This window comes from Lepidochelys kempii, chromosome 8, assembly GCF_965140265.1.
Source record: "Lepidochelys kempii isolate rLepKem1 chromosome 8, rLepKem1.hap2, whole genome shotgun sequence".
NCBI classification, from domain to species: Eukaryota; Metazoa; Chordata; order Testudines; family Cheloniidae; genus Lepidochelys; species Lepidochelys kempii.
This window is the reverse complement of record NC_133263.1, coordinates 28,341,083-28,361,099: the sequence shown is the minus strand read 5'-3', so window position 1 is coordinate 28,361,099 and position 20,017 is coordinate 28,341,083. Positions and strand designations below refer to the sequence as shown.

General features: G+C 42.0%; 2 protein-coding genes across 9 annotated transcripts in view; one reads left to right on the top strand and one right to left on the bottom strand.

The window, feature by feature from the left end:
• Positions 1-20,017, bottom strand: part of TENM2 (teneurin transmembrane protein 2) — a 1,082,027-nt gene that overhangs the window by 777,478 nt on the left and 284,532 nt on the right. The gene's annotated exons all lie outside the window — the stretch shown is intronic.
• On the top strand, positions 3,785-5,661 carry LOC140916514 (uncharacterized). Its single transcript, XM_073358170.1, has 2 exons — positions 3,785-4,476; positions 5,618-5,661. The coding sequence occupies exons 1-2, from the start codon at positions 3,851-3,853 to the stop codon at positions 5,637-5,639; spliced, it is 648 nt and encodes a 215-aa protein (XP_073214271.1). The 5' UTR covers positions 3,785-3,850; the 3' UTR covers positions 5,640-5,661.

Sequence of the window (20,017 nt, the reverse complement as noted above, 5' to 3'; positions counted from 1 at the left end):
AGTGAATGATTAACACTCTCCCTAAAGAAATTCAATTAAACACTTGGAACCTCTATTTAGGAGTATCCATGGAGGCTCCAAAACATTCATGCAATTAGTTAATAATTAAGACATGGTCTCTGAGACACAAATGTGGCAAAAGCCACTTCCCTCTTCTTTAACCCTTTCTTTCTCTCTCTCGTTTCTTCAAGAATGCCTCAGATCTGCTGAATAATGTCTCCTTCAAACACCCATAACATTGTCCATAACATGTAGTTAAAAATTATCCTTTTTGTCCATCTGACTACATATTCCCCTTCTTTGCATATTTCTGTTAGCTCCCCTTTGAACTAAATATCAAGTTTAAATTTCTTGCTCTTGCCTTAGAGACCCTACACAACCCACAAGATATAGTCAGTTTTTAAAAATTAAGCTAAAGAGTAATTGCACACCCTACTCCTGCCTCCGAGTCCCCTGCCATTTTTGAGGTCTTATGATCACATCATGCTTTTAAAAATTTATTTTCTCACCCTGTTGCTATAGAAAATACTCACCCATACAGCCTGATCATGTAGCAGAAACACAGTGCTCTCAAATGCGCAAAAGTAAGCCACCTTACAAAACAGACTGACCCTGCCCTACATCAGTGATAGTTATCAGAGAGGGCTACTTGTAAGAATAGTAGGTTTTAAATTTTTTTTAGACAGCAGTAGGATTTTTAAGTTGGCAGTGACACTAATTTTGTCATTACATTTAATGTGGGTTGCCCTAACAGCTGGCACTTTTTGTAGCTTGGAGTGATACTGGTTTATCCTCTACTTACTCTTCCCTGCTACACTTAGTGAAAACAGTCCCCACCAGACTTATCTCTGGTACAGTCTTTGCTGCTAGGTCACCTCCCAATACAAGGCATTCGCTGATTACATTGGTATCGTAGTTTCGCAGCTTCAAATTCAGTCTGGTGTAAAGCAGGCACAATTCCACTGAAATCTTGTAATTGTTCAGGGGCTTATTTTGGGACTGCATTATGTCAGTAGGTGCACAAACAACAACGTTATTTTGTTCTTCACAGAAATATTGACTATTTTATGTACTATTGTCATAAATATAAAGGGAAGGGTAAACCCCTTTGAAATCCCTCCTGGCCAGGGGAAAGCTCCTCTCACCTGTAAAGGGTTAAGAAGCTAAAGGTAACCTCGCTGGCACCTGACCAAAATGACCAATGAGGAGACAAGATACTTTCAAAAGCTGGGAGGAGGGAGAGAAACAAAGGGTCTGTGTCTGTCTGTAGTCGTCTTGGCCGGGGATAGACCAGGAATGGAGTCTTAGAACTTTTAGTAAGTAATCTAGCTAGGTATGTGTTAGATTATGATTTCTTTAAATGGCTGAGAAAAGAATTGTGCTGAATAGAATAACTACTTCTGTCTGTGTATCTTTTTTGTAACTTAAGGTTTTGCCTAGAGGGGTTCTCTATGTTTTTGAATCTAATTACCCTGTAAGATATCTACCATCCTGATTTTACAGGGGGGATTTCTTTATTTCTATTTACTTCTATTTTTTATTAAAAGTCTTCTTGTAAAACACTGAATGCTTTTTCATTGTTCTCAGATCCAAGGGTTTGGGTCTGTGGTCACCTATGCAAATTGGTGAGGCTTTTTATCCAACATTTCCCAGGAAAGGGGGGGTGCAAGTGTTGGGAGGATTGTTCATTATTCTTAAGATCCAAGGGTCTGGGTCTGTAGTCACCTAGGCAAATTGGTGAGGCTTTTTACCAAACCTTGTCCAGGAAGTGGGGTGCAAGGTTTTGGGAAGTATTTTGGGGGGAAGGACGCGTCCAAACAGCTCTTCCCCAGTAACCAGTATTAGTTTGGTGGTGGTAGCGGCCAGTCCAAGGTGTAATATTTTGTACCTTGGGGAAGTTTTGACCTAAGCTGGTAAAGATAAGCTTAGGAGGTTTTTCATGCAGGTCCCCACATCTGTACCCTAGAGTTCAGAGTGGGGGAGGAACCGTGACATGGTGGCACAGTGGTGGGATTAACCTGAAATCATTTTGAGATCCAGTTGAGATTTTTTGAACTAGAAATACAGATTTTAAAAAGGAATTTTTAGGAAGTCCAGAAGGCAGCTTTGAAACTGAAAGCAGCTTGGTTTCTCTCTGCTTTGTGGCCAAGCAGAGACAAAAGGGGATTATCTTGTGAATTGCAGGTTTTCTTTGCCTGGAGGCAGGGTACTTAACTCCTGCAGGGAAATTCACAGTCTTCCAACCCAGAGGTTTTTTTTTTTCTTTTCTTCCTAAAAGTAAATAGGGGGTGTGTGCTCTACCCATTTGCCTGGAGACAAAAGTGGCAGGGTTTTTTTTTAGGATTTTGATTTTTTTTTGTTTTACAAGGAGCACAGGTTTGAAAAGAAATTTTTTTTTTCTTTGGGCTGGGTAAGCAGGTTTCCAAGTAGTTGGAGGTTTTTTGCTTTAATTTGGGCCCAGAGCAGAGACAAGGGAATTGTCTTTTTCTGTAGGCTGACAATCACTATCAGAGAATAGGTATTCTATTCCAGCACAGCAAAATTTTACAGCCAAGTTTTGTTTGTTTATTTCTAAACCTCGGGGGTAAAGTTAGTTAAAAACAGAGAGGTTAGAATGGCCAAATCCTCAGCTCGACTACAGCTGGAATTAGCCAAATTTCAGGCTGAGGAAAAACAAAGGGAACATGAAAGACAGATAGAACTCATGCGGCTGGAGAAGGAGGTACAGGAGGCTGCCCACAAGAGGGAAATGGAGGCAAGGAAGCATGTGGAGGAGATGGAGAGGATAAAGGCCCAGCAGAATATACCAACAAACCCTAGCAATCCTTCTCCAGGTATCACTTCCCATCCCAGAAAGTTCCCCACCTACAAGGCAGGTGATGATACTGAGGCCTTCTTAGAAAACTTCGAAAGGGCCTGCCTTGGGTACAACATCTCTACTGACCAATACATGGTAGAGCTGAGGCCGCAGCTCAGTGGACCCTTAGCTGAGGTGGCAGCTGAAATGCCTAAAGAACATATGAACAAGTATGAACTGTTTAAATCCAAGGCGAGAGTCAGAATGGGGATAACACCCGAGCAGTCTCGTCGGAGGTTCCGAGCCCTAAGGTGGAAACCAGACATGTCATTTACCCGACATGCCTACCACATTGTGAAACATTGGGATGCCTGGATATCAGGAGCAAGTGTTGAATCTCCAGAAAATTTGCCCTTCCTAATGCAAATGGAACAATTCTTAGAGGGTGTTCCTGAGGAAATAGAAAGATACATCCTAGATGGGAAACCCAAAACTGTAATCGAGGCAGGAGAGATTGGAGCCAGATGGGTGGAGGTGGCAGAGAAGAAGAAAACTGGTCGCAGTTGGAGCGGAGACCAGAAGGGACCACCCCAGACCACACCCTATTACCGGGGGCCGCCCAAAGCCCGACCTACCTCCCAAAGAACCCTCCAGACCCCTTATCGTCCCACCACCCCGTTCTCCAGCAACCCACCTCGCCCCGGTGACCCGTCAGCTGGACGATGTTTTAAATGTAACGAGCTGGGGCATGTAAAGGCCAACTGCCCCAAGAACCCCAACAGATTACAGTTCATTGCACCGGAATCACACCAGAGGTCCACAGGCCCAGATACCTCCCAGATACCCTTGGAGCAGAGGGAAACTGTGAGTGTGGGCGGGAAGAAGGTCACCGCGTGGAGGGACACCGGAGCACAAGTGTCAGCTATCCATGCTTCCTTAGTGGACCCCAATTTAATCAACCCAGAGATCCAAGTGACGATTCAACCCTTCAAGTCCAACTCTTTCAATTTGCCTACAGCCAAGTTGCCTGTCCAGTACAAGGGCTGGTCAGGAATGTGGACTTTTGCAGTCTATGATGATTATCCCATCCCCATGCTGTTGGGGGAAGACTTGGCCAATCATGTGAAGCAGGCCAAGAAGGTGGGAATGGTCACCCGCAGCCAGGCTAAACAAGCCGTGAGGCCTAGCTCTGTTCCGGAAACTTCTATCAGGACCCAGTCAGAGGTGATGGACCTGGACCCCAGGCCAATGTCTGCAACAGCAGTAGTGGATCCAGTCCCAGAGACCCAGACGGAACCAGTCCCAGAACCGGAACCGGCCGAACAACCAACACCAGACCCCGTGTCAGCACTGAATCCAGTACTTGCAACCTCAACACCAGAGGGCCCCACCGAACCTGAACTGGCAGCAGCCGATAACCCTACACAAGAGGCTCAGCCGGAGCCTGAATCCCAACATAGTGCACCAGCGGAGAGCGGTTCACAGTCAACAGAAACAGCTCCATCCCTTATATCGCTTCCAGAGGGACCAAGCCTATGTCCCCAATCCAATGAGGAACTGATGTCTCCAGCATCAAGGGAACAGTTCCAGACCGAACAGGAAGCAGATGAAAGCCTCCAGAGAGCTTGGACGGCGGCACGGAGCAACCCACCGCCTCTCAGCTCTTCTAATCGATCCAGGTTTGTTGTAGAAAGAGGACTTTTATACAAGGAAACTCTTTCTGGTGGACACCAGGAAGACTGGCATCCTCAGAGACAGTTGGTAGTTCCAACTAAATACCGGGCCAAGCTCTTGAGCTTAGCCCATGATCACCCTAGTGGCCATGCTGGGGTGAACAGGACCAAAGACCGTTTTGGGGGGTCATTCCACTGGGAGGGAATGGGCAAGGATGTTTCTACCTATGTCCAGTCTTGTAAGGTGTGCCAAAGAGTGGGAAAACCCCAAGACCAGGTCAAAGCCCCTCTCCAGCCACTCCCCATCATTGAAGTTCCATTTCAGCGAGTAGCTGTGGATATTCTGGGTCCTTTTCCGAAAAAGACACCCAGAGGAAAGCAGTACATACTGACTTTCATGGATTTTGCCACCCGATGGCCGGAAGCAGTAGCTCTAAGCAACACCAGGGCTAAAAGTGTGTGCCAGGCACTAGCAGACATTTTTGCCAGGGTAGGTTGGCCCTCCGACATCCTCACAGATGCAGGGACTAATTTCCTGGCAGGAACTATGAAAAACCTTTGGGAAGCTCATGGGGTAAATCACTTGGTTGCCACTCCTTACCATCATCAAACAAATGGCCTGGTGGAGAAGTTTAATGGAACTTTGGGGGCCATGATACGTAAATTCGTAAATGAGCACTCCAATGATTGGGACCTAGTATTGCAGCAGTTGCTCTTTGCCTACAGAGCTGTACCACATCCCAGTTTAGGGTTTTCCCCATTTGAACTTGTATATGGCCGTGAGGTTAAGGGGCCATTGCAGTTGGTGAAGCAGCAATGGGAGGGATTTACACCTTCTCCAGGAACTAACATTCTGGACTTTGTAACCAACCTACAAAACACCCTCCGAACCTCTTTAGCCCTTGCTAGAGAAAACTTACCGGATGCTCAAAAAGAGCAAAAAGCCTGGTATGATAAACATGCCAGAGAGCGTTCCTTCAAAGTAGGAGACCAGGTCATGGTCTTAAAGGCGCTCCAGGCCCATAAAATGGAAGCATCGTGGGAAGGGCCATTCGTGGTCCAGGAGCGCCTGGGAGCTGTTAATTATCTCATAGCATTCCCCACCTCCAACCGAAAGCCTAAGGTGTATCATATTAATTCTCTAAAGCCCTTTTATTCCAGAGAATTAAAGGTTTGTCAGTTTACAACCCAGGGAGGAGACGACGCTGAGTGGCCTGAAGGTGTCTATTACGAAGGGAAATGTGCTGGTGGTGTGGAAGAGGTGAACCTCTCCATGACCCTTGGGCGTATGCAGCGACAGCAGATCCAGGAGCTGTGCACTAGCTACGCGCCAACGTTCTCAGCCACCCCAGGACTGACTGAACGGGCATACCACTCCATTGACACAGGTAATGCTCACCCAATTAGGGTCCACCCTTACCGGGTGTCTCCTCAAGCTAAAACTGCTATAGAACGGGAGATCCAGGATATGTTACAGATGGGTGTAATCCGCCCCTCTGAAAGTGCATGGGCATCTCCAGTGGTTCTAGTTCCCAAACCAGATGGGGAAATACGTTTTTGCGTGGACTACCATAAGCTAAATGCTGTAACTCGCCCAGACAACTATCCAATGCCACGCACTGATGAACTATTAGAGAAACTGGGACGGGCCCAGTTCATCTCTACCTTGGACTTAACCAAGGGGTACTGGCAGGTACCGCTAGATGAATCTGCCAAGGAAAGGTCAGCCTTCATCACACATCTCGGGCTGTATGAATTTAATGTACTCCCTTTTGGGCTGCGAAATGCACCCGCCACTTTCCAAAGACTTGTAGATGGTCTCCTAGCGGGATTAGGAGAATATGCAGTCGCCTACCTTGACGATGTGGCCATATTTTCGGATTCCTGGGCAGACCACCTGGAACATCTACAAAAAGTCCTTGAGCGCATAAGGGAGGCAGGACTAACTGTTAAGGCTAAGAAGTGTCAAATAGGCCTAAACAGAGTGACTTACCTTGGACACCAGGTGGGTCAAGGAACTATCAGCCCCCTACAGGCCAAAGTGGATGCTATCCAAAAGTGGCCTGTCCCAAAGTCAAAGAAACAGGTTCAATCCTTCTTAGGCTTGGCCGGTTATTACAGACGATTTGTACCGCACTACAGCCAAATCGCTGCCCCACTGACAGACCTAACCAAAAAGAAACAGCCAAATGCTGTTCAGTGGACCGGAAAGTGTCAGAAGGCCTTTAACAAGCTTAAAGCGACACTCATGTCTGACCCTGTACTAAGGGCCCCAGACTTTGACAAACCGTTCCTAGTAACCACAGATGCATCCGAGCGTGGTGTGAGAGCAGTTTTAATGCAGAAAGGACCTGATCAAGAATTCCACCCTGTAGTGTTTCTCAGCAAAAAACTGTCTGAGAGGGAAAGCAACTGGTCAGTCACTGAAAAAGAATGTTATGCCATTGTCTACGCTCTGGAAAAGCTACGCCCATATGTTTGGGGACGGCGTTTCCACCTGCAAACCGACCATGCTGCACTAAAGTGGCTTCACACCGTCAAAGAAACTAACAAAAAACTTCTTCGGTGGAGTTTAGCTCTCCAAGATTTTGATTTCGACATCCAACACATCTCAGGAGCTTCTAACAAAGTGGCTGATGCACTCTCCCGTGAAAGTTTCCCAGAATCAACTGGTTAAAATCGTCCTTGAGATGTGGAAAATATTGTTAGTCTTTATGTACTTGGTAGTATATTTATAGATGCATGTGTCTTATTAACTCTGTTTTCCTAGAGCTCCAGGAAGAAATCCCAGCCAGTGTTTCATCCTAGCTGAGATTTGGGGGGCGTGTCATAAATATAAAGGGAAGGGTAAACCCCTTTGAAATCCCTCCTGGCCAGGGGAAAGCTCCTCTCACCTGTAAAGGGTTAAGAAGCTAAAGGTAACCTCGCTGGCACCTGACCAAAATGACCAATGAGGAGACAAGATACTTTCAAAAGCTGGGAGGAGGGAGAGAAACAAAGGGTCTGTGTCTGTCTGTAGTCGTCTTGGCCGGGGATAGACCAGGAATGGAGTCTTAGAACTTTTAGTAAGTAATCTAGCTAGGTATGTGTTAGATTATGATTTCTTTAAATGGCTGAGAAAAGAATTGTGCTGAATAGAATAACTACTTCTGTCTGTGTATCTTTTTTGTAACTTAAGGTTTTGCCTAGAGGGGTTCTCTATGTTTTTGAATCTAATTACCCTGTAAGATATCTACCATCCTGATTTTACAGGGGGGATTTCTTTATTTCTATTTACTTCTATTTTTTATTAAAAGTCTTCTTGTAAAACACTGAATGCTTTTTCATTGTTCTCAGATCCAAGGGTTTGGGTCTGTGGTCACCTATGCAAATTGGTGAGGCTTTTTATCCAACATTTCCCAGGAAAGGGGGGGGTGCAAGTGTTGGGAGGATTGTTCATTATTCTTAAGATCCAAGGGTCTGGGTCTGTAGTCACCTAGGCAAATTGGTGAGGCTTTTTACCAAACCTTGTCCAGGAAGTGGGGTGCAAGGTTTTGGGAAGTATTTTGGGGGGAAGGACGCGTCCAAACAGCTCTTCCCCAGTAACCAGTATTAGTTTGGTGGTGGTAGCGGCCAGTCCAAGGTGTAATATTTTGTACCTTGGGGAAGTTTTGACCTAAGCTGGTAAAGATAAGCTTAGGAGGTTTTTCATGCAGGTCCCCACATCTGTACCCTAGAGTTCAGAGTGGGGGAGGAACCGTGACAACTATGATCATCATGATGAACAGCTTCATACCTAAGGCGGCAGCTTTATTCAAACTATAGCGATTTACCAGCACAAGAATTATTCAGTCAAGCTACCTAGTCCTCTGTAATAAACTAGGACCTTTTCTTAGTAGTTAATATTTTTTAAAAGAAGTAGTGCAACATTTCAATAGTTTTAATTTATGTCACAAAAAGGCAATGATCTACATAATTTCCCCCCAATGCACATTTTGATTAATCACATTAACAGAACATTAAAAATGTATGTATGAGAGAAAGTGAAAAAATACTACAGTTCATAAGTATAGAAGTCAACAAGAAAGCATATTGCAATACTTAGATAAAGATGAGTTAAAGAATTTAGTTTATCACCAGTATGACGGCTACTTAGTCCAAATCTTGGGGGGTGGGGAGAGAAATGGGAAGATTAATGTGCAATAAGGAAGAGAAGAGCACACACCCTGTGTGAACTGAGGGACAGAAGCCAGAAAGACCCTACAAATTATATAATGTCTCACATGGCCATAACACAGACTTGCATCCAGGGCTGGCCTTACCATGAGGTGAACTGAGGCGGCCGCCTAAGGTGCCAGATGTGCGGAGGGCGCCACTAGGACCCAGTGTGTAGAAAATTGCATCTGCTGCTGGTGCATATGTATTCTCTCTGCTCTAGATGCACAGAGATGGTGGAGTGCTGTGCTGGAGGAAGGAGGGCACAACAGACATAAAACAGGCAGGCAGGCGAAAAGGTAAGAGGGAACAACAGAAAGCAGCAGGAGCTGCAGGGAGAGAGAGGAAGAGCAGCCTCTTAGGTGCCTCTCTAGCACCTCCAGGAGCCTGGGCTCATTAACATCAGCTTCTCAGGAAGCTTCGTGTTTCCTGCTGCTTCCCTGAACCCACTTGAGAACAGGCAGTCAACTGAAGTAGTAGGAGCCAGTTAGGTCCTTGAGACGCTGATATCTTCTCTCACTCAGGCCCTGCGACCAGCCTGCTTATTTGTCCCCTTCAACTGAGGGTTGAGAGCCACTATAGCTGGCACAGAACAGCAGTCATGAGTGAAAGAAGACGACGCCCCTCTGGGGCAGTATTCAGAAAAAGAAACAAAGCAAAGGAAGCTTTTCTATCTGAGCAGGAAGGAGGTCTCCTGAGATACATAGACACAAATGTTCACAGTGAGCCTTCTGGCCCCAGTGAGGATGTGAGTGGCGAGGAGATGCCTGATCTTCCAGTTAGTCAGAGTGCAGGTGACCTGGCAGCTACTGCAGCATCCATATCTCCATCTCAAATGGATGTAACCATGCACATTCCTGAAGCGTAGATCAGAGAAGAGTGTGGTGGAAGCACAAGAAACAGCTGCTGCTGAGTTTAGTTCCTTAAGTCTAGATGATCCAGGACTGTGGACCCACTTCATCCGTAGCTTGAGGGACTTCCTTGTACTGCATGGGCCACAGCAAGTGAAAAACTTCATGTTCCACAAACACAAATGAAAATAGAAGTTTTCATCCAACACATTACTGATGTAAAATCCCCAATGGTGACAAAGTGGAGAGGCCATGGCTTATGCACTCAAAAACCCAGAATGCTGCATACTGTTTTTATTGCAAACTCTTCCAGTCTAATGTTCCGGCCACATTGGGTTCTACAGGAACAAAGGACTGAAAAAATTCGGCTTGAAATCTGGCATGCCAAAAGGAGGCAGCAAATCACCAGAAAGTGCTTGAGATGAGACTAAGGTGAAAGGCCACCATAGATGATCAGCATCAAGAGAAGATTGCATCAAAGTCTCTTTACTGACAAAATGTTCTGAAAAGGCTCATTGCCATTGTGAGAATGCTTGCTACCCAAAACGTAGCACTGCGTGGCACTTCAGATCAGTTGTATGTGCCAAACCATGGAAACTTCCTTAAAATTGTGGAGCTGATGGCTGTTTGTTGCCGTACTGCAGGAGCATCTAAGAAGAGTCACCACCCAAGAAATGTACACACACTACTACCTTGGAAAAACAATTCAAAATGAGATCATACAGTCACGGGCAACAAAAGTCAAACAAGATTGTGGCAGATCTGAAGTCAGCAAGATATTAGTCTGTTATTCTGGTCTGCACACCTGACATCAGCCATACGGAACAAATGACCTTGATGGTGCGTTTTGTAACAACAGAACCCAGTGAAAATGTCCCTGCAATGGTGACTGTCAGAGAGCATTTTCTATAATTTAATGACATTGATGATACTACAGGAGCTGGTATGACAAATGTGCTTCTTGGAAGACATGGGAATTGCGATAGCTGACATGAGAGGTCAGGGCTACGAAAATGGTGCCAACGTGAGAGGCAAGAACAGAGGAGTGCAGACACAGATCCGAGAGTTAAACCCTCAAGCTTTCTTTGTCCCATGCACTTCTCATTCATTGAACTTGGTGGTCAGGGATGCAGCATCAGCTTCTAGTGAGACTGCTGAATTTTTTAATGTAATTCATATTTTTCTCTGCATCAACTCATCGATGGCAAATTTTGAAGCAACATCTGGGAACATCCTCTCTGACACTGAAACCACTGAGGGCACATAATGGGAAAGTCGAGTGGAGGCCATAAAGCCTAACACACACCAAATTGGGAAGATAGATGATGCCCTAGTTGCCATTATGGAGGATAATGCTATGACAGGAACTGTCACGGGAGAACAGTGGCAGAGGGAAATGGAATCGCCAGAAACATACATAACTTCAAATTTCTGTGTGGCTTAGTGTTGTGGCATGACCTACTGTTTGAAATAAATATTGTAAGCAAGAGACTCCACGGTGTTGACCTTGATATATCTGGAGCAATGGAATAACTGGACAAAGCAAAGTCATACCTACAGTCTTACCGGTCAGATGAGGGATTTCAAAATGTTCTGAAGAGTGCACAGATGTTGGCAGAGGAACTTCACACTGAAGCTCTTTTCCCACCCATTCAAGAATACAAGAGTCACCGAAGATGACATTTTGATGACGAGGCATGGGATAATCCCATAAGAGACCCCAAACAACGATGTGAAGTTGAATTCTTTAACCAGGTGCTAGATTGTGCAATACAGTCAGTTGAAGAACGTTTCATGCAGCTCAAGGAACACAGCAGTATATTTGGGATGTTGTAGGATATTCCAAAACTCCTCACTATACCGGAAGAAGACCTACACCAGCAATGCAGGGCACTAAAGACAATGTTGACACAAGATGACATGTGCAATATTGATGCGAGTGATTTAGGTGATGAACTGAAAGCCCTTTCAAGATATATTTCAGCAGAATCAACTCCAAAGGCTGTTCTGGAATATATTTGCACAAAACAAGTGACCACCCTCTTTCCAAATGCTTTTGTTGCTCTGCGCATACTTCTGACACTTCCTGTAACAGTTGCCAGTGGAGAACGCAGCTTCTCCAAGCTGAAGTTAATGAAAACACATTTACGCTCCATAATGACACAGCAGAGGCTGGTCGGCCTTGCAACCATCTCGATAGAGCATGAGCTGGCCCAGGCTGTGGACCTTCAGGAAGCAGGTCAAATCTTTGCAACCAAGAAAGCCCGGAAAGCACCACTTTGATTATTCAAATAGATAAAAATGCCAGTGTTTACTACGCAGACAAGAAAAGTTACATTTGCTGTTCAGGGGTTTGAAAAGGTTACTTAACATTTTTGAACAAGGCATTTTAAGTTGTTAGCTCTCCTATTATTGGGGTAGGTAGCAGAGCAGTACCATGAGAGCAGAAGAACAGGAAGAAGGCGGAATTGAGACCTTTCCAAGTTTTGGCCCAAGCGAGGGTGCATGGGGGTGTCATTTGACCTCTCCGCCTCAGGTAAAACATGTTGTGGGCCAGCCCTGCTTGCATCATCTGTTATGCAGAGTAATCATCATCAAGGAACACAAAGCCATGGTGAGACATAGCATAAAGCTTCATTCCGTATACATCTTTCTAAAAAGGACCGTGAAAATAGCTAATATTGCTAACCTAGCAAAAGCCACCATTTCTCCAAATTGGTCACTGCCAAGTTATCACACCATTGTATTTTATTAGTTGTAAGAAACTTATGGCCATAATGAAAGGCTCAGCTTTTCAGCTAAAATATTATTAATTGCAAATTCCTTCTGAGATGCCTCCATTCTTTGTGATCTGTTCAGCACTCAAAAAAAAATGTTTATTCTGGATGCATACACTTGATGTTTATACTCAACTGCCTCAGCTGAAGTCTAGGCTAGGCTAATATTTTCTACAGACAAAATTCTGCAAGTGGGAGTTAGACTTTCTGCATTTTCATTTCATGAAGTTCACTTCTATTTAACCCCTTCAAAACCAGTTGGGTTAGCCTGAACTTGGTGCAGAAGCTTGAGGATTTAATACTACCAAAAGTCTTGTAGTATATCTATTTAAATCCTCCAAGCAATTCAAAACATGAATGCATTTAGCTGAAACTCAAACACTAACAGTGGTGGCAGGTACAAAACTTACAAGTAAAACAGAACAAAAAGAATCAATATTTTGGCTCAGGGGCCAAATTAAAAAAATCCCCCAAAATCTGGTTACATTAGACCTAAAACAAATTGATTTTTTTTGTCAAACTAAAACCTGATTATTATTATTTTTAAGAACAGATCAAAACATTTTGAGTTGACTTGAAACATTTGGTTTTTGATTCATTTTGAATGGACTGAAACCTTCAGTCAATTCAATTAAATTCCCAGCCTCCTACCATGTTTTGTTTCGATTTCAGGTGCTTCTCACTCTTTATTTGTCCAATTTGAAAATCGAAACACCATTTTGAAACAGTTTAAATGAAACATTTCAGAATGGTTAACACAAAATAAACAAACTCGTTCCCCCATCCCCCAACTGAAAATATGCACTGAAGTCAGGTCTTCAGTGAATAGTGTTGGACCCACAAAAATCCAGTCTTTGCTAAAAAAAAAAACCAACAAAAAACCAAAAAGCATTTAAAAAATAATAATTAAAAAAAATCATATAACTCTGCCTCAGGGACACAAACCCAAGTCGCTCCCCCTCTCAGAGGAATGGCCTCATGTCCCAGGCAATCGGCTAGGCTGGGGTGGGTCTCTCAGTCTGTCCTGTTGAAGCTGCTCCACTTTGTAAAGATACCTGAATAGTCACTGGAGCACAGACTGGAGTCCAGGTTTTCCCCTTTCCCAGGTGAGCATCCTAACCACTGCATTAGAGAGTCATTCTCTCTCCTCCAACCCAATGAATCCACATCTCCCAGGATCAGGCCTTTGATAATTAAGTACTATAGGTAGTGCTGCTCCCTTTGAGTCAGTACTATAACTAAGGGCAACATGCTGTTGGAACAACCCCTCATTAGACAATATGTAAAATAACTGCTTTTTTCCTTTTCTTTTTAAAATCAAAGAGTTCGAAGTATTAACCCCAGCACCTTCCCCGAATTCAAGTTGGTGAATTACATTCCATGTTTCTCAAACTTTCCTTAGATTTTCAGGTGAATATTGTCATCGTCATTTACAGTCTTAAAGAACTAGGCCTGTGTCCGGTGCTTAGAACACTTCTATCTCAAAGAAGATCAGTGATGGGCAATGTGTGAAGCATTTTCAGATTGTTCTGAATGAAAGACAATATAAAAATGTAAATTAATATCTGCAGGCGAGATACATATAGGCAGTTACAGTGTACATTTTCCTTACCTCAGACTGAATTTTTAGCATTACTGGGGCACCCAGGACTGGCCTCAACACTAGCAGAAATAACCCTGCTTTGCACTTGTATTGCATTGGAATGGGGTGCATATTAAGTCAGAACGAGTTTAATGTAGTCCAAATTTTTGTCTGCTGTGTGGCACATCTTAATAGAGGAAGTGTGTCAGAGTATGAATTTACAAACCACCTGCTCTACCATTTGTGATTGTATATTCTATAGCATAAGGTTTCATTGTTACTTAAATTGACTTAAAGGCTACAAAAAAGTTAGATTTTTTTTTAAAAAAAAAAAGCAAACCCCAGAATCCTTGGTACTAGAATACAGGTCTTACTCAATTACCTAAGCAGAAATCAATCTAGACTAGTTCATGGAACAGATTAAAAAAAAATAAACTTAACACAGAGAAAATAAGAACACCAAATCTATAGGTTAAATATGTATCAGGCAAAATGCTGTTGTTTGGAGAGTTATCTAATATTTAACATTGCCTAAAAGATCAGGGTATCACAAGGATTCCTGGAACACGTTCCCAACAACAGAAAGACCTGCCTAAAAGATCAGGGTATCACAAGGACTCCTGGAACACGTTCCCAACAACAGAAAGACCTGCCAGTCGCAATTCTCAGACTAATTTTCAGACCATTAACATTTCCCCAAATTAATGTAAAATGCTTCTGAGTGGGAAAATACTACCTTGTACCTCCACATTTAGGATATATAATGCATCGTGGCATCCCCAGATACAAATAAATAAATACAGCTCTGTGGTGAAAACAAGTCAATGCAGATGTCTTACTGGATGCAGGTGCCACATTCTGAACACCAGACAGCTTTATCAGGCAATTAAAAAACCAAAAACCAGTTTTGATGAGGTCTTACCAAATTCTTTAACCAGAGATTGTATTAATTAAAGCTTTGGGTAGCTAGACATAAATGGGGGCAATAAATCCACAGGGACTCCTTCCCCTTCCGCCCTCCCCCATCAAGACTCGAGCACAAAGGAAGTTTTATTTCAATTTTATCTGATCCAGCTCTTACATTTTAACTGCATATATCACCGTAACACAAGGAGGATTATTCAAACAATTCAAGATCTGGCAAACTGCACTGTAGATTACTTCCACCGTGCCCTCCCCCTCTTTTTTTCCTTTTATTTAAACTACCTAGTGCCATCATAACTGTCTTAGTTATATGAAAACAGAAATAATACATTAAACACTTCACCTACCCAAATGTATAGCCTTATCTGTGTGGAGAATCCTTGAAAATGCGTGGCTTTAGATAATCATACAAGCTGGAGGCTTCTGGTTTGACAATGAGCAAGTAGCAAAACAGTTAGCAATACTGGCATTTTAGTAGTTGCCCATAAATTTGAGATCCTTCTAGTTGAAAGACTCTGTATGAAGGCATTCTTCAATTAATTATTATTATTAAGGGGGAAAGCATCCTGTAAATTTGGTAATGAACATGGCATTCTTAATAGTCCCTGACAGGGTGGATTTGATTGAAATCAAATTGATTTAAATTACAATTTAAATAACTAGTTAGGAAGACTCTATTTAATCATAGTTTTCAACATAAAAGTGCATTCTTGTTGGTTGTTATAACCTTAATACATATACTTCACAACTCAGAGATAGATGTAGGTTTCATTTTTAGAAGGTACACACTATACATTTTTGAACAGTGATTTATTTTGAAAACTTTTCAGATTAGTTTTACAGCTATAAGAAAATGAATGATTGTTTGGTTATTTCATTTACCGAAAGGTAAATGAAGCAGATATTTATGAAGTCATTGGGAGGTGAACTCATTAATATTTGGAGGATTTTCTTGCCATGCTGTATTAGGAGGAGACTACCACTGGACAGACATTTAAATTGTTTTATTTAACTAAAAATATTAAGTATTCTGGATTTTTTTCTTCAACAGCAAACATATAATATTTTAACAAAATAAGCATATGTCCCTCACTTCTCACATTTATCTCCAGACTTCGTTTCCTTGTCCAGATTTATTCCACCCCCAACCACCTTCTACTCATTGAACGTTTTGAAACTTTGCACTTTTAGAGAGGTAACGGATTGACTGTGTGTACACAAATTTGTAGAGGGACAATAGAGTTGAAGTCTGTTATTTCTCACCTCTGTTATTTATTTTAAACATTTTTGCTGTTAACAAGCACATTACCTCTGGAGACACAAATCCACAGTTTGAAAACTGCAAAACTAAGCATCTCTGATCGTATCTTCTAGACTGAGCACTGAGTCCCATTGGGTAGATAGAAAGATTAACCTAAATAATCTTTACAGAAACCCCTGGAACCCCATAAGATTGTGTCCCTAATCCATGAACTATTGGAACTCATTTACAACGCTTTTCTTAAACGTTATATGAATATATTGTCTTATACTATAGAATTAGAATTTATAATCCCTACTCCATGAGGAGATATCTTTGAGCTATAATGTATCTTAATTAAAACTATCAAAAATCAGATTTAAATTAAACGTTTGATTTTTTTTAAATCATTGATTTTTATCCACCGTGGTCCTTGAGGGCTCTGATCTTCTGCCTTAATGGCTTTGCTAGACTTTTCATACTCACTTCCAAATTAATCCTTACACTAAGGACCCAATGCTGTAGTTGTATTCAATAAGGAGAAAGGGCTTCTGTGGATTGGGCTCTCAGGTCCACTACAAATATAAACTGATGGGCTAAAGAGTTAGTATTGAAAAGCTTCCTCCCAATATTTCTGTCACAGCCTTCACCAGTCACTGAGCTTTCCTTGCCAAACATCTGACACACAATTTATCTTTATTTCATGGAGTGACTCTTCAACCTTATACAGGTTCAGCCTTCCAAATACAGACATGGATAGAAAAAGAAATATTACAGAGACTAGTGTGTGTCGGTGCATGCTTTGATTAAGAGTATGAAAAGCACTTTCTTTTTTGAGCAATCTAGTGCCACATTTCAATATGGAAAAAAAGTAGGGGAAAGGGGAAGATGTTCAGAAAGAGAAAAAGGTCAGAGTGTGCACCAAGTTATTCTTAAATACTGTAATATCTCCAAACACTACTCTTGTTAAAGAAGTTTTAAAAGGACCCTAAAAATGAATGGGCAAAATCCCTCTTCTCTATTTCAAGATATAGTTAGTGTCAGTATGGCTACTTATTTTTAAGAGGACACACAGTGCTTCAATTATAACATCAAGGCTTTTTGCAATCAGAACACACACTTCAAGAATGAAAAGACAGATTCAGAGAATTCTGCAGTAACCCATGGGATGACTAAATCCTCACAACTCACAGATTCACATTTCTGTAGCATAAGAGAACCTGCAGATATATGGTCAGGAAGATGGAATAATGGAAAGCGGGTTCACTTTATGAATGCATTCATTAGCTTATTAAATCTACAGTGAGAGTAGGAAGGAAGGGGAGTCCCTCTTGTTAAGTGTTTACCACCCAAGCTTCATTTGTCCTTACAGAGCTCTCAGTTATGAAATTTAGGATTTTAATTGTCTTTTCCAGAATGTACTCTCTCTGCCAACATAATCAAATTACACAATTTTATGTTTGGCTTTACTCCATTAAACTAACTTTAATGTAAATGTAGCTAACTACATTTGTTTTATGAGTAAAATTAAGTCCGGAAAGAAAAGCTTTTCAAGTTGCTGTCAGATAAGCAATGGAAGTGATAAAGAATGTTATTTAAGACTCTGTAGTTTATAAAACAAGGCCAGTTACCTGCCACAAGTTGTGATTCTGATCCAGAAGGTCACTATGTGATGATAAATTCATACACAATACATGAGCTAGGTATCTGTGCACACAGAATCATATTTTTGTCACAGACATAAGTAGATAAGTTTTACTTTTGTTCCTGTCAGTAATGGAGACGCAATAGCGGTAGAATGACGTTGGATTCTATTCTGCCTTTTGCATCTAATAACAGAATTGTTAACTAAGGCTATGCCTGCACTGGCCTGCAGTTTGGACTACAGGGGCATAAACAGCAGAGCGCACCAAAGTGATGCACTGTAATTCCTTAAGTGGACACTAGAGATGTAAATTAAAGGGTTCTCAGTTCATGTTAATGTTGTCCTGTTGAGGGACTACAGGAGGGTGTTAAGGCAGCAGCCCCCTTACCTTCCTTCTCTTTGTCCCAGAGAGCAAGGGGAACCAGGGAGATGAACAAGCTGGAAGAAGAAACTACAGAAACCCTGCTGCTTGCCTATGGCTTCGCTGGATATGTCAGGAAATGGACTGGGACAATGAGACTAAGTATGGCCAGCTGAGGCTTGTTCGTAGTTAGTTTTCCTTCTCAGCACTTTTACCATTTCAGGAGGCTTAGTGCAAAAATGCAGTCATGAACTGTGCACTGTATATGCAAGGATGAAACAGCACTTCATCGAGACTCTGCTTTCTAAAGGATATATGAAAAAGAATCAAAAGCAACTTCTAAAAGTTCTTGGTTTTTAACTGTATTTATCTGGGTAAATATCTCACCAGTGCTGCACTACAAACAATGAAAGCAGAACATACTAGCTATAACACAGGAACATGCAGAGGTCAGTTTCCCCTGTTTCCAAACATCTACTGTGGTACTGGGATATTTAAAACAAAACAAAAAAAAAACCCCACAACATACACACGCCTGAGTAACATTCACTTTCCTTTTGGGACCAAAACATATCCCTGCACAAAAGACATTTGAGAAAGAAAAATGTATAGAATATTTCATACAAAGCTTCAACAGTTACTGAAAAACATATTGTTGTACAAATATAATAGGTGCTAAACTGGCAATATATGCAGTTTTGAAAGGATCCCCCCCCCCCAAACCATGTATCGCGCACACAAAAAAATCACTTAGCAAAAAGCTACATCACATTAGCCATAAACTACATCACATTAGCCATTAGAATCGCAACAGTCCCGTACCATCAGACAGCAGTAATTAACTACAATTGTGGAATAAGACAGACTAGATAAAACTACTTAATAATCTCAAACCATTAAGCCAGGACACCAGGTATATTACCAGCAACATATCTATCTTCAAAGGAAGGGTATTATTTAAACCATCAGAGAAAAGGAACTCAGGATTAAGGTAGACTCTACATCCTTTACCTGCCTTAGCCTCCATCTTCTTTTCTTCCCTCCTACTCCAAAGGAGATCTTGCTTCTATTGAGTTGGGGAAATTTTTTTGGCCAGAACTCTTTTTGGCAATAGAAGCAGATTCGGAAACACGAAGACTTCTTGTGAATTCATGTCAATTTAATCTAATTGTTCGTTAAAAAAACACACACACCAAAATAGTCCTCCCCAGCAAAAAAACAACATCCAAAACATTTAGTTTCTACATGTTCAAAACAAGTGTTTAAATTTTTGTGTTTTGGAAGATATTGTTTAAAAATGTTTTCGTGTTCTGTTAAAAATATCCAAAATGCTTAAAATGGTCAGAATTGAAACAAAAGGTTTCATTTTTGTCAAAACCAAATATCTAATCCAAAGCAAGCTTTTACACTTTGAAATTTTCAGGTAAACGAAATATCAGTTATTTGCCCTGTTCTACTTTCCGTAGCCAATGGCAACCACGAGGAAGTGCAAGGCTTAGTAGATTTTAAATCCATCACCAACATCCCTTCCAAGCAAGTGGCCTTTTTTGGGAGGGAGGTAGAATAATAAAGAACTTCCCATTCCAACAGCCACACTATCATTTTCAGGGCTGGGGTGACTTCACATCTCCCTCTACATCCACACCATCCTTGATTCAAACTCTCCTCTGGCACACTTCCTGGCCATTCTAACTATTTCCACATCCCTCCCTCAATAAGCCTGATGCTACCTGTATCCACTCTGATAGCGTTACGGTTTGGGCTAAACCCGATTGACACTGGGGGAGGGGAGGAAGAACCACTGCCCTTTACTTAAGATAGTTGTATGAAGTCATTAAGCTTCTTCATATTATGGGGCATCCAACCAATACACAGCTACATTACCTCTCAAAACAGAACCATATGTAAGCCCACTGAGGAATTATGCAGGTGAAAGGACATCAGTGTGGACTGGTACTGTTTTAGCTGAGGGG